Here is a 15,724-nt window from a genome sequence, read left to right on the forward strand (position 1 = left end):
CGCCCGGCCTCTTACCTCGAGTTTGAGTGGAAGCACACTGGGTGTCTACAGCCCGGCCCCCAGGGTGGGGGTCCCTTTGCGCTTTGGCTGCTTTGGCGAACATCTGAGAGAGACAGCTTCACAACAGCTCGTTTGTAAGGCAGGATGATAGCCTTTAGCCTGGGGCGTCCGCCGTCTGAGCAGGAGTTGGGGTCCTCTCCATGGAACCTGTATTCTGATCATTAAAGACCCATTGCCCCGATCGTTAAATTTGCTATTTGTTTCTTCTTGGCTTCTGGGAAGAGCTGGCACGCAAGCATGGACTCCCCTAACCCGCCGGAACAGCCTTCCTCTCCCCATCGGTGCCCGCCCTCCCGGCTGCAGCGCGGAGAGTGGGCACTGCCGGGCGCTGAGGGATCCCGCGCTCCCCGGGTGGCGGTGTCTGGGGCTCCGGCTCTGCCCTTTGGGGCGCTGGAGTGAGGGCGTGGGTTCAGAGGAGTGGGAATGGCCTGCCCACCCGCCCTGGTGATTTTTAAAGTGACTTCTCTAATTGTAAAAAGAGGCGACCCATGTAGAATCTCTCCTAGATACCAAATTGGCCAGAGACGGGCGTTCTGTCTCGGGCTTTCTTCCTGATACAGCAAACACCTGATGGAGAGAGAACTCGCGGGAACCGGGAGGATGGGAGGGAACTGGAGCAGGGGGGAGAGGGAGAGCTAGAAGCCTGGAGGAGAAGCCGCGAACCGTCGGTTCAGCGGACACCACAACGCCACCCACACCCAGCTCGGAAGGCATTTGGGGGCGCCCGGGGTTCTGACCCGGTACCAGGCGGATTTGGGTTCAGCGAATTCCAAGGGAGCGATTTGGGTTCACCTCTCCCCCGACTCCCAGTAGCCTCGGCGCCCTCCCGCCTTCACCTCCCTGCAGGTGGCTCCCGGGGGTGGGGATGCGTTTGTCTCGGGAATTTACCGAGGGTGGGCCACTGAGCTGCCGAGTTAACCTCTCCCTTCCCTCCCTCCCGGTATCCCCGGCAGGTTGCGACATGTGCGCGGACAACCGCCACGGAGAGTGCCCCATGCACGGGCCGCTGCACTCGCTGCGCCGGCTGGTGAGCACCGGCAGCGCCGCGGCCGCCGCGCCCCCCGCCCGAGATGCCCGAGTGGCTGCGGGACCTGCCGCGCGAGGTGTGCCTGTGCACCAGCACCGTGCCCGGCCTGGCCTACGGCATCTGCGCGGCGCAGAGGATCCAGCAGGGCACCTGGATCGGGCCCTTCCAGGGCGTACTCCTGCCCCCAGAGAAGGTGCAGGCCGGCGCCGTGAGAAACACGCAGCATCTCTGGGAGGTAAGTTGCCCGCCGCCTCGCGGAGCCAGAGCTTTGGGCCGCCGAGAGCCTGGCCCTTGGAGGGTGGCAACTTCGGGGAGAGCTTCCCTTGTTTCCTAGAGAGTAATAGTGGAGAACAGATTTCTCTGGTCATGCAAATGCCTGGTGTTTGCACCATCTGCTGTAAAGACCTAACACCAAGGCAGCCGAGCCAGGGACACAGGGCCTGCAGGTTTCCGACGGTGGAATCCCTTAAGGAGCCTCTGTTGCAGCTGAGATGGGTTTGGTCTTTGATATCCCGGCTTCTTGAGAGAAAGAGAAACCAGCTGAGGAGATGGAGCAGAGAGCTCGGGCCTTGGGGGTGTGAGCTGGGTGAACTTTTTGTCCCATTCTAAGCTCTTCCAGTGTGTTTTTGTGGACTGGGCAAAAAGGAACATAAGCATAAATAGGAGGAAAGAGTCAAGCTCATTCTGTCAGATAAAAACAATTTTGTAAACACTGAATCTGAGAGACTGCAACATGTTTCATTCATAACTTTCAAAGTTCCCTCAGTAAGCAAATTATAGCGTCCTGAATCAGAAATCACAAGTTCTAGTTCTTCTCTGTTGTCCTTTGCAGTAAGGCGATGCAGTCTTCAAGAAAATAAAAAATCAAAACACAGGGACACTTTGTGACAATAATCCAGTTGAAGACAATGTTTCAATAGCACAATCTTACCTGACACTATTACTTAAAAATAAACCACCTCTTTGAAAAATGTTAACCAGAGCTTTCTCCCAGAGCTTCATGGTTGACGACTGAGTTCCACTCCTGCAGAGACAGACCCTTAGCCTGTAGGTAATGCCCCCACTAGCTAGCCACCCCCCACCCTTGGAGTTATTTATGAAATACAAGATGCTAGAAGTCTTACTCTTAAGGGTAAGACTTCTAGCATCTTGCATGACCGAGGCCAGGCAATATAATGGAGTGGGAATAGCCAGAAAAGAGTTTCTGAAATGTCAGCAGCCAAGTTGGCATGGACATTGGGGCTCCATTAATGGGTCATTTCTACAGCAGCTTGCCCCTCACACTTGGCTCAGTGGCCAGTCAAGATGATTATTTGCACTGTGAGCTGCCTCATATTCACTACCTAAAACTCATGGGACTCGATAACCCAGTCATATTTTTGCTGAGCACTCATTCTGCCTAGCACTATGTTACACCCTGGAGACACAGTGTTGTGAAAAGCAGACCCAGCCTCCAGAACCCTTACATGACTGTTGGCAATGGGATGTTGAGGCCTGTGTCCCAAAGCTCCCTTTGATGAGGGAGGAGCTAAGAGTATGAGCTCACAGCCCAACACACCAAGATGATCGAATAGGAGATATGGGTCACATACCCTATAGGGCAAGCATGTCAAACTCACGGGCTGCAGGCCCCATTTATTTAAACAAGGCCTGCGAGCCATGAGTTTGACATGCTTGCATAGGGTACGAGCTAATTTTCCTACAGTTACCTGCTGGTGCCCTGAGCCTGGCTTCCAGGTTTCATTTCACTCCTAAAGTGAAATTTAGTCCTTCTGCATAAGATTCTTGAATGAGGAGAAAAAAAAGTTGGGCATATTTATTTTACCAAATAGTGCTTTTTCTCTTTTTAACAGAAACTTTTCTAGGAAAAGAAGGCAGGAGAAAATGGCTTGGTATGCTACAGAGAGGCAGGTTAGAAGTTAGAGCTTTTGGATAGAAAAAAATGACAAGTGGGATATAATCAAAGCGTCTGGTTTCGAAATATTTCCCAGTTGTTTTTTGTTTCTGACTAATTAATCGTAACCTCCAATGTGGTTTAAAGTTTATAAAACACTTCTAGTCAGTTTTCATGTTCCAGTGGTGTTATTAGGAACTCTAATACCATACAGTTAAAGATCTGCCCATACTTTTCTGAGGAAATTATGAAGCCGTTGTTCAGTGGTACAGATTTGCTCTATCTGAAACTGTTCAAAGTGAACATTATTGCCCTTTGATGACTTGGGGTTAGAGTGCCAGGGGACAAATCCATAAACATGAAAAAAGAAATCCTATAGTTTTCAGTTGTGTTTTTTTTTTCCTAAATGGCTGTGGATGATTGGGATGTAGTCAGGAGACCACTATGCATATAGAACATGGTTGATATATAATAAACTAAAAACATGGAGCCTTTCTTTTATTGCCTTTACTTGTTCTTGATGAAGTTTAAATTCTGTTTTAGTAAAGAGACTGGGAAATTTAATTAGGTTTTGTTGTTGTTGATACTTCAATAGACATAAAGTGAGTTTTACCTGTTGTTTGTGTGAGTTGAGTGTGTTGGAGGTAGTGGTGCATAGAAGTGGTTCTGTGTTATAAAAATGAGTTGCTTGGTGTATGCATTAATGATCTACAAGTCCCTCCTCCCTATTCAGGACAGTCTATTTGTTTTTATCATCTGCAGGAATAGTTAGAATAACACATGTTTAGGAGATTGAAGGGATATTAAATGCAGCCATGAAAATGTATCAGTCTCCGGAGGGATCATGTAAAATGTAGCTGACTGGGGCCAGGGAACTTAGAGTCGATGGCTGTTGGTAAGAAAAAGCACTGTAATAGGTTTCAGATTTTTATTAGTATCATTTATTTTTAAGCATTATGATTTATTGTTTTTATGAAATGTGACTATTTGAATTAAGTTATATTTATAGCAGAAGATTCTAAATGTTGGATTGTTCCTTAAATTTTATTCTTTCCTTTCAAACCTAAATTCAGTTGTGAAAATTTTTAATCATTTTATTATTTATATTTAGAAAGAATCGGTAATTGGAATACACTGTAGGTCTATAGGAAATTTTGGCAATAATTATTTAGTGACTCATGTAAAAATTATCCATTTTAAAAACACACTCTTTTAGATATCTTCCAGAATATCACATTGACATAAAGCAGATCTTTAAAAAAATTAAAAGCAGTTGAATCATGACTATTATATTTTAAAAGTCAACTGGAATCGTTTTTCTTTCTCACATTTTTTCAAGTCACTTGCTGATGAAGAAATGTCTTTATATTTAGAGTTCAATACTCAGGTCCTGATGGATCTTACCAGGGTTACTTATCTTTATTTCAGTACAATAAATGGATTGCTAATCTTTTCCCGTCACTGTTTCCAAGTAGATGATGGATTTTTGTTTCAGTTTACAGTTCATTGTTTTTAGTATGGTTGTACTTTATTATACACATGAAGGCTTATTAGAGAAAACATCAGATTCACCTTAGTTATTCCTTTTGTTTAATAATTAAAAGCTATATTTTCTTTGTAGAAAAATGACTTTTTAATATTTAACATACATCAGCTATGGAGAGCTTATTTGATGGGTTTGTAAGTGTGCTATCATCTTTGTGTATAATCCTGGTTCTTAAGAATATAGCAATTAAAAGAAAGTTCAATATCATTCTATTACCTTCAATATGTTTTGACTCTTTTGAATGTTTATAGGAAGTTCTAAGAGTTTTTCTTTTCTTTTTTTTTTTTTAGCAATAAATGACTAATTTTTTGTAATTTAAGGAGATTAATAAGCTAAAAGCCAAAGTATTAATCTCTTTTTGGCCAATTTCTTTTAAAATCAGAATTTTAATATGTGCTACAAGAAATAATAAATTCAGATAGTTTAAAACAAAAACATTACAGGATGGATTAAATAATCACTTGCCGTACTTACATACATTTATTCCAACAAGACTTGAATGCATGATATATTTCTAGCCCTTTGGACGTAATGGGAAAAATCTTTCTGAATGTTTTGCAAAGAAAACATAGTCTTTCTCAGCAATTAGGTCTTATTGATGAGAGTGAGATAATTTTATCCTAATGTGTTTTCTAATAAAGAAGTGAAAAGGCACATTTGATTCCAACATTTATGAAAACATTATCTCAATTATTAATGTGCTCTTTTCCCTTGAGATAAATTAATCTAGTTGCACATGGTTTCCCCTTTCTGTTTAACATCAGAATTTAATATGGCTGGACCTGAGGAATGTACACAGTGTATACTTAAAATTCTACTGGAATAAAATACAGAAGTTTAAAATAGTTACAGTTTAAGATAGGCCAGAATTACTCAGGCCTTTCAATTCAAAGTCTTATTTGACAAGAAATTTTAGCAATGATGACAAAATAAATTGTACCTAAAAAAATTATTCTGGTAATTGAAATAATGTAGTGACTTGTTAGGATTACAGTCAAGGTACTAGAAAGGGATTTAATTTTACAGAACCTGTTTTCCCTTTGCCTGAGTAAATTTGAGTGTCTCATTTTCACTTTACTATGTGGACATTTTCATTGTTTTTCTTCAGAAAATCAAAAGGGATAACATAACGTGGTTCTCTTTGTGGTTTGATGTTGTGCCATAATATTTTAGATTTAATAAGAGTTTTGCTTTTAAGCAAATGGTCTATTTTTCATCATTAACATTTAAGTTAGGTCAAAAGACTTTAATGAAAACCAATATTAAAAATATATTACACATTGCTGCATGTTTATATTTCAAAACCATCATAGGTAATTGGTACTAAAAGGAAATGAATTGATTTTATATTTTAAATGTATTTTATGTTTCTATAAATGACCCAATTCCATTTATAGTACTGTACCCATTTGAATGGATTTAGATGTTGAAAATTAATAATTTAAAATTAATTATTTTAAATTAAAATAATTTTAAAATCAAATTAAAATTGTTCCAGTGATAGTACTATAATTATATACTCCATATTTTGCTTTATAGATTTGGCTCAATTTGGCTTGACTCATCAAAACACCAGGGGATAGAATTATGTGGCTGTCACAGTTATATTGAAGTAAAAATTGTGTTTCTCAGTAATTTATCATTTAATACACTAGACTGCTTGTCAGCTTGGTTTTGAATGTGTCAGTTTTATGAAATCCAAATAATTTCTCCTTAAAAATAAACCATAGTAATGTTACTATTATGTTTTAAATTATGCAGGGTAACAGCTGGTATATCTCTTTGGTTTTGCCTCATTTGATTTGAAGATGTCTTTTACAGTGGTGCCCATTTGATAGAGTGTGAGCATTTTGTAGTTTTACATAAACTGTAAAACCATCTGCCGCCTGTTGGAATCATTTCCAGCATTGTGTTAAAAATCAAAACTTAGTACTTAAAATTGGCTTTGAAAAGATCCATGTAAAGTCTAGTTCCTTTTAACTTATGCATCCCCCTGGACAGTGCCACCTTGGTTTTCTAAGTCCCAAAACGACCCTGCTTAAAAAAAAAAAAATTAAAACAGCCATTTGGAGATTCTCATGCTAGTGAGGTTTCATCCAGATATGCACGTGACGCTACAGTGCATTAGTTGCAAATGCTTTATAAAGAGTAATATGTTCTGTATCTCATTAGTCAGTTCAGTTTATCTATTGTTTACAGATTTCTTCTTTTATTGATAGTATTTATCCACATAAAGAAAATAATTCAAAAGTATTTCTTGACTGCATATTTTCTTACAGCATATAATTAAAAAAAATTTTTTTTCACACTGACTTAAAAGTGGGGTAGAGAAATTCAAATCAGAGTCTCAGACGTTCCTGGATAGATGAGGTACCCCCCCCCCCATCCCCCCCCCCCCCCCGTGACTGCATGGCAGCAAGCGATCTGGTGAAAATGTGATTATGGCAACACTGGGTCTGAGAAGCCTGCAGGGGAGCCTTTATATTTCAGTGCCAATTAAGGCAGTTTTAATTATTGGAGTAAATTTATTGTTATCCAGAAATCACTTATAGTTGGAGTATAATACTATGGGTTTTAAAAAATGAATACGAAAACTGCCTCGTAGCTAGCTGAGGAATCATGTCCACAGTATCAACATTCTCTTTTCTCAGAGGGTGGATGTGATACGTTGATAGTGTGGGGAAAATGTTCTGCCGTTTTTTAAGAATGCCTGCACAGAACCGCTTTTAGACTGCCTTGCTCTGTCTTTTTCTTTCTTTCTTTTTAAGAATCTTATATACTCCAAGATTTCATGAGTTCAGGCATTCCTTGTGTATTTACACAAGAAATACAGACTCTGGTATAACTACTTAGCATAAAAGCCAGAGAAGCCAGAGCAGAATATACTTTTCCTTGTAAGCATTTGCCACCTCACTCAGATAAGTTACAGAATTCCATTATCCAAATTGTTACACATGTGTGACAGAGGTTGACCTTTCGTCATGTCAATCCTTTTTGTGTAGGCCCCAGGCTCCAGCCTAATGGCTCAAACCCTGATTTACTCACTGTAATAAGGGCAGGAGGTCGAGCAATTGTCAGGCTGCCTGTTCGTACTCTTCTTGGAGCCTGGTTGAAGGCTGTTAACACAAAGCTTTTCAAAGTGAATTTACAACCAGCACCACTGACAGAGGCCAATCAGTGCACCATAAATGTCAGGTTAGTGAGATTGAGCAGTAAGTAAAGTACTGACAGCACACTATTGGCTGGAATCAATTGGCCAGGGTTTAACTGAAAAGAGCAATCTACGTGTGGCGGGCTTAGGGCGAGAGCTAAGCGTGCAGCCTCGGTTTCCATGGACCATCTGTTAGATTTACCTGCGAGCAGGAGCGCAAGGGTGGAACGGCACCCATTTGCTTGGGTGCATCCGGAATCTTCCGTGTTGATGTGCTTCAGGATTTGGAAGTTGAGAGTGGCCGAACCTGCTGACGCTGAGGTCGGTGGTAAAAAACAAAACAAAAAACAGCCCAGGAAAAAAGGATCAACTTTGACAATATGGGGCTGTCAGAACTGGGGACACAACCAGTTCATTACAGTTCGGGGAAAGGCAATTTGTTCAAATTCTGAAACGAAAGCAGGGATTTACAGGAGCGCGCAGACACTAGCCGGCTCTTTTGCTCTTCCTAAGGCTCAGCAGTGTGAAACTTTCATGGAAGTCACTAATGAGTGATTATGGGTTGAGAGTCTGAATATCCATGAGATGTGGTTTCCCCACCAGACGGAATGTTTTTATCATTTCGTGTAATGACAGCCTGGACAACAATTCATTTAGCTCTGAAGGCATCAGCATTAAAATGGAGGAATCCATTAAGATGCTGTATGCAAGGATTTATAAATTAGGCAATTTCCTTGATTATTGCAATCATTTACAAAATTGATTGTTCCCGTGTGGTATAGACAGATTTCAGCAACGATCATTGACAACAAGCACATTCTCTGATATCTATAGCTACTGGTCACTAAAGCAGGTCACTATTCCTCATCCTCCCTGCTGTTCTTGGTCTCAAGGTCAGACAGACTTTCAAAGAAGCTTAAAAATAATGAGTTTTCACTTTGTTTCAGAGAAGACCCACCCAGGCTGGGAGGGTAGATGCAAGTTGTGCTAAATGATGCAGCATTGTTTTTATATTTCAATCTTAATTTTGGAGGAGGGTGTTGATGATCCTGATATGCTTCAGATCAGTAGCACAGATTTTGAGATGGTGCCAAACTAAAAGGAAATTATTTTCGCAAATTGCAGCTGTAAATATTTGTTTGATTGAAGAACTGAAAGTCAATAATGTGTTTTATTTGTTGGTCCTTAGAGTTCTAATTATCCAATAGATATATCTTGGAGTCGCTGGATTTTAGGTCAATTAATTCTGGAAGGCATAATAAAGACATTGTTACAAGTGGGAAACGTTCAAAATGTTGCAGTTTTTCCTATACAAGAACACGCACAAGTTCACTTGGTACTTAATCACTAACCACAAACCACAAAGTTGCCTTTATTCCTGAAGTATCAGAGATGGGCATGCCAAATGTGTGTACAGATTTTTGTCCAATGAAAGCTAGCAGTTTATGTTTAGTACAAAATAACTGACTGTAGGCATTTACTTTTAATCATCTTTTTGTTTTTAATCATAATTTTCCATTCTTGGATCTCAGACTGGGGCTTGAAAATAACATTTTAGAAAATTGCCTAACACTGTTGGGAAGGCCAAAATTCTTTAGTTTGTCCTGATTTTTATATATATAATAATTTGATTTCAAGGTATTCCTTTGGTTAAAAGGAGAAATGCTATGTTTGGTGGCACCCTGCATTTTTATTTGACTATGGTTGCTTAATATGTTTGCTTTGAAGTTTGTTTTCATTTTTAATTAATTGTAAAATTCACTGCTTAAAAATTCAACGAAAAGGCATTATTTTCACTTGTCTTGATATTATCTCCTCATTTTTATTAAATTTTTTTGGGGGGGCAGTATTTCTGGTTTCTGTCAAGACTTAAAAGTCATGTGACTAGATTTGTTTTGTGTGAACTGAATGAAGCACTCAGTTATATAGATGTTTTTGCCAGCACCCTTGTACATTTATTTAATAAACCAAAATCTACTGCATGCAATTGTGAAATGATATGGGGATTAAGCCCATTTTATTAAAATGAACAGTGTTTTTCACTCTCTGTGATCATTTTAAATTAAAGCTGTCTCAGATAATGAAGTGTTTTCTATAGAAACATTCGGTGTAATCTAATTCAGTAGAAACTTCTTAAGTGCTTTTTAATTGGAATCAAATGAAATGTAATCAAGTCATGTTTTCAGTGTCTTGTAAAGTACTAAGACCTTTAGCACACTTGGGAATATTAAGGTTTATCACAAAAGTAACAGAATTAAATTCTCAGATATTCATGTAAACTCCAGAATGGTAGATAACCCATAATAAATTCTAGGTTAGAGTATAGTGCTTTCAGAATCTGTTGTGTTTGTCCCAAACTAATATTAAACCTCATTTATGATAACAGAAAAAAGCACAAATAGTACCTGTGGGAAAGAGTTCCGGAAAATATTGTGCTACTGAGGAAAGCATTTAATTTCAATTTATTGCAATTTAAAATTTTACCTGCATAATCTATGAGGTGGAAAATCTAATTATTAAGCTTTAAAATGGTAGAAATGAACTTTTATATTAAAAATAATTAAAGCTCATTGGCCCTGGCCTGGTGGCTCAGTTGGTTAGAGCAGTGGTCAGCAAACTGCAGCTTGCGAGCCACATGCGGCTCTTTGGCCCCTTGAGTGTGGCTCTTCCTAAGCCTTAGGACTACCCTAATTAAGTTAATAACAATGTACCTACCTATATAGTTTAAGTTTAAAAAATTTGGCTCTCAAAAGAAATTTCAATCGTTGTACTGTTGATATTTGGCTCTGTTGACTAATGAGTTTGCTGACCACTGGGTTAGAGCATTGTCCCGATACACCAAGGTTGTGGGTTCAGTTCACAGACAGAATCAATCAATCAATAAATGGAACAGCAAATCCATCCCTCCCTCCCCTCTATCTAAAAGCAATAAAAAAGAATGCTCATCATAAGAATTCAAACTATATGAAAATATAAACCAGTGGTAACCATTGTTGAAGACTTTTATAATGTCCTTTAAAGAGATGACTAATATAACACATATTTCATATTTGCACCATCTCCTTGATACTGCAAAACACGTTTTTAAAGCAGCAACCAATGGGACAGTCTTCATAGGATCTCCTGCAAATGTTTAAATTTGGCTCACGCATGAATAGATTTTAATTTTGTGTTCAGTCCCGTTCTCCCCTCTCTGTATTTTTCCTGGTGGGAAATTTCATTAACAGTCTGCAGAGCCTACTGATATTATAGCAACACTTATACCGATATTGTTTGCATGTTTTATAGCACGTCTTTAATAAAATCAGAGCCTTTCTGGAGTCTTTAGGGAGATTTTAATGGCCCTCAGAGAGAAAGGAGGAAATATTTGTTTTCCTTTTTTACACATGAAGTTGTTAGCAAAAAGATCAGATCTTTTTGAAGTGCTTTTCTAAGTAGGAAGACATTAATTTATCTAGTTGTGAGGCTTCAGTGAAACTTCTTATTTTCTTTGTGCCTCTATTTCTCCATGTGTAAAAAGGAGTTGTACTGGACTATTACGAAAATTAGAGAGACACTGTTTATGACTTTTTTTGTAACCAGAGAGACTTCACTTTTTCAACTGGAATTTTAATAGTAATTTTTAAGTCTCTAGAGGACTGTGCAGATAGTCATAAATAACTGCATTACTTGTCTGTTAAAACCAAAGATTATACTCGGTAGACCATGATACCCAGTTTGGATTTAATTACCACAAAATCAGGCTTAGCTAATATTTAAATGCACATTTATTTAACACTGCTTATAAGTAAGACAAAATTATGTATTAAAGGAATACCACACAACATGGATGTAAAAAGAGTCATTAAATTTCTTTTTTAAAAATTTAAATTCTTTATTGTTTAAACTATGGCTTTAATTTCTAAAACTACATTTCTGATGGAGGCCAACAAGGGCACATGAACATTTCCTAGAGGTACAAGATTTCAGAAAGTGAAATCACTCTTAATCCTCACAACAGAGAACTGACTTTCAAAGTTAAATGGAAGGGGAATGACTTAGTCACACCAAGAAAAATAGTGAGGAAGCCCTAAGCCAGAAGGTCTTTTGATCATAGACCCCAGATCAGGAGCAGTTCATCAGGTGGGTATGGCACTAGATGTTGAATTCTGAATAGAAAAACATCTCAATGCCTAGCATAGTGTGGCTTGTGAATAAATGCTAAATGACAACAAATCGACATAATGGCACGTTTGCCACTGTCCATAAAAAGGGTTGTGCAGCTGTGTGTGTACCAGTGAATACTGATGTAACAGTACGTCATACAAATCCTGACTATGTGTCAGTGTTGACCCCATGACAATCAAGAATGCCAAGTGATAGTCTGCATTTAGAAAATTTTTGATGAAAAAATAAACACAAATACCAAAACGTGTCATAAAGAAGAAAAATGTAGACTAAAATGAATATTTTTTTCCTAACACATACTTATTTCATATTGTAATCATTTCTGTTATGGTTTCTGGAGTTTTTACTTAGATAATAACCTAAGAAGGTGTGGTATTCAAAATATTTTATGAACCAGATTATACCCTGCCCCACAAACCTGGTTGCTGCATTCGTATCTGCACTCCACAGATAACAAATCAGCCCCAAATCTAGCATAGCTAGTTGGGCATTAGCAAAGGTATTAAACAAATAAACAGTAAGAATATTGGGCATATTAATAGTAACCCATAATGGGTATAAAGTTTCATTTTTGTCAGATAAAAGAGTGCTGGAGATAGGTTGCACAACAATGTGAATATGCTTAACACTATTAAACTATACATAAAATGGTAAATTTTATGTGTATTTTATGACAATTTTAAAAAAAGAGTAATTTATTTTTTCCAGTGATTTTTCCCCTCTAGCTCAGTAATTCTTAAACTCTAACATACAGGCATAAGGAGGTCAGCAAAATTCAATCTGGGAACCTGCTCCTAAAAGATTCTGATTCAGTAGAACTGCATTGGGGCTCAGCACTCTATTTTCTTAGCAAATGTCCTGTGTGGTCCTGGGACTACACTTCAAGAAGCAAATGCCAGGCTCCACCTTGTTCTACCTTATTCCTGTGGCTCCCTTCCCACCTCTTCCCTTGGCTATTCTTGAGCTCACCTGGCCTTTCTTCTGCTTCAGTGCCATACTGAGTCTTGCTTCTGTATTAATTCTAGTCTTAACTTTGCTTTCATTCCTGCTACACCTTGGCTAATCTCTGGACATTTCCCTTATTACCCCTTATCTCCCAGATGGATGGATGGATGGATGGATGGGTAGATGATAGATAGATAGATAGATATAAAGATAGGTTAAATATTAAATAACTACTAACAAATAGCAAAATTGACTCCTATGACTTTCACCTTTCCTATATTTCAGAAGTTTACCTGGTCAGGTGGAAGGAAACAGCCAAAAAGGCAGAAACCTTTATGCTGCATGTAAACTGTGGCATATAATGAGCCCCTCAGTAATGCAAGTGTGCTTCAGGAGGAGGTGGCCAACTAGGAAGCATTTGGTAGTGTTCTCAGGGCCTGAGTGCCAGCTCTCACTGGGCCTGAGCCATGTGACCATGAGCAGCCGCCTTAACCCCCTCAGCTCTTCCCAGCACTCATCTGACTGCACAGCCCTCTCCGTCTCCGCCAGCCCCTCTGTGCAGAGAGGCCCTGTATATTCCTTCATGGTGATTGCGATTTGTAGTCTATAAGTTTTCCCTATCCAACTTTACCTACAAATTTGCTGATCTTTTTCTGTCTTCCCCTTTCTTACCTTCTCACACTCAGACGGCTCACCTGTTCCTACTGTTTCACTGACTCCTTATGTGGAGTGGCTCTCAGACTACAGTTGCTGCATGATCTCTCCTACATCCTACATCCTTGGTCGTCTGAGGGACATCTCCATTTCAATATCCTGACATCGCTTCAAGTTGGGTTCACTGCTGCCCCCATTGCACATCTCCTCAACTAGATGTCACTTTATCCTTAACTTATGGTGTTCTCATAGTCCTTTTTGGCTAGTGAGCCCAACATTTTGGAGTTACTGTAACTCCTTTTAAGTATATTTGTATCTTAGCAACTAACAGAATGTCTGGCACGTAAAAGGCATTTAATAAATACCGTTGATCTGATAGTAATGAGAGCTACCACCTTAAGCTGAGACCATGTGCCCAGCACGCTGCTAAGAGCTTTACAGGGGTTATGTTAATTCATCTTCTGATCCAAGGAGGTAGTCATTTTTCAGATGAAGTCACAGAGAAGGTCAATAACTTGCCCACGGTTGTATGCAGGAGGGGTAGGATTTTCACGGAGGTGTTGTGGGCTACTACAGAGTCCTCAGTCTGAGGCTATGCTGCCTGCCCCTCCCACTATCAGACCTGAACTCCGTGCAGCTGACCTGGCCCCTGCACCTGGTGCGAGCCCCTTCCTTGGTGGGTATTGCTTTGGTTTCTCAGGCGCAGCCCAGCCAGAGCTTCACAGAAGCCCATAGCTCGGGCCCTTGACATGATGAGTCCACCTTGGTTCTAGGACTGTGGGCTTCATATTTATTACCCCAGGAAATGCAAACTCCCCGGCACTCAGGGACACACATGTATTGAGAAATTACCGTGAATGAGGCGTCCTGCAGGTCACAGAGATGGGCAGGACCAACTCTGCCCTCAAAGACCTAGAGAAGCAGGCCAGTGAGTAATTCCAGTTAAAAACATCATGCAAAACATGGCTTTTCCTGGTGCCCAGGAGAAAGAGGTGACTTCCTGCGGGAAGAAATTGAACCTGGGGACAGAAATAGTGAGCCAGGAGTCAGGGACTTGGAGGAAAGATGCTCCGGTAAGATCACCCCCTCATCAGTGGAGCTCCACAGCCCCGCCCCGTACAGCTTCATGCCTGTCTGCTCCTTCACCCTAAGGGAACTGGTTCCGTCTCCTTACCGACATCTTGCTAATGTCCACTGTCTCGCTACTGTCCACTGCGGGGATCTAGCCTGACCTGCTGCTTTTTTGGGGGGTGTGACCTGCTCTTGACCAGGAAGGCTCACCCTTCTTATTGTGGTCACCCTTTATCTTTTGCCTTTTTAGAGTCACATCACCCAATAATTTATTTTGGGCTAATCCCGGTTTTCACTACGCTGTCCACATTTCCTTCAACCAACCCCCTGACAGCTGTGAAACTGCTGCTTTATCACTTGATATTGCAGCCTCAGTTGGTAAGCTCATACTTGGGACATACTTAGACTAAAAACTCTTTATTATTTATATGTCATTCAACCTTGAGTGAGCATCCTGTATTTTTATTGGCCAAATTGGGCAATTTTATTAAGGTGAAAATTGAGGAGAGACCTGATGGGAGAAGGAATGAGCTTTGTGACTGTCAGGGAGGCCAGCATGCCAGAAGCCCAGGGTTCAGAGGAGTGTGGGAGGAGATAAGCTCAAATAAATAACTTAGCATTTATTCCGAATGAAGTAGACCTAATTGATCACTCTGGGTGCTGTGTGGAGGACAGTGTGTGGTGGGGTGAGGATGGACGCTCTTAGGAGGAGCTCAAAGGACAGAAGGTGGCTGGAGAAGTCAGGAGCTGTGAGCCTGTAGCTGTTATTTAAGTCTATGGGACCACTTGAGGTCAGCTGGGGAGTGTGGGTAGGCCGAGCTTTGACTAGAGAAGGGCTAATAAGTCTCCAGTTCCATAAATTTCCATGGATTGGACCTGCAGGTTGAACATGGATTAAGAGTCATGTTCAGGGTGGGGCAAAAGTAGGTTTACAGTTGTTTATATGAAAATAATACTGTAATTAATAAGTAATTATACAGGAATAAACTCTGTGTCTTTGTGTATTCACAACTGCAGACCTACTTTTGCCCCACCCTGTAGTTGGAATGGTTTGGGTGGCTCATCTCATTTCCCTCCTCTGCTAGTATCGGCACAGTCCTCACCGTTGTCTGCATGGTTAACGTGACAGTGAGGCAGTAGGATAGTGGCTTTGGAATGATGTCACCACTCCTAAATGTGTTGGGATCTCTTAATCATGAGGTCATTATA

The 15,724-nt window shown here is 40.3% G+C and overlaps 1 protein-coding gene across 1 annotated transcript in view; it reads left to right on the forward strand.

The window, feature by feature from the left end:
- PRDM6 (PR/SET domain 6) overlaps positions 1–15,724 on the forward strand; it is a 102,370-nt gene that overhangs the window by 9,422 nt on the left and 77,224 nt on the right. The window contains 2 exon segments of the mRNA XM_070411491.1: positions 1,014–1,117; positions 1,119–1,322. Coding sequence (XP_070267592.1) covers positions 1,014–1,117; positions 1,119–1,322 — 308 coding nt within the window.

This window comes from Myotis yumanensis, unplaced genomic scaffold (genome assembly GCF_028538775.1).
Source record: "Myotis yumanensis isolate MYYU_CA2020_CCGP unplaced genomic scaffold, mMyoYum1.0.hap1 SCAF_4, whole genome shotgun sequence".
In the NCBI taxonomy this organism is placed as follows: Eukaryota; Metazoa; Chordata; class Mammalia; order Chiroptera; family Vespertilionidae; genus Myotis; species Myotis yumanensis.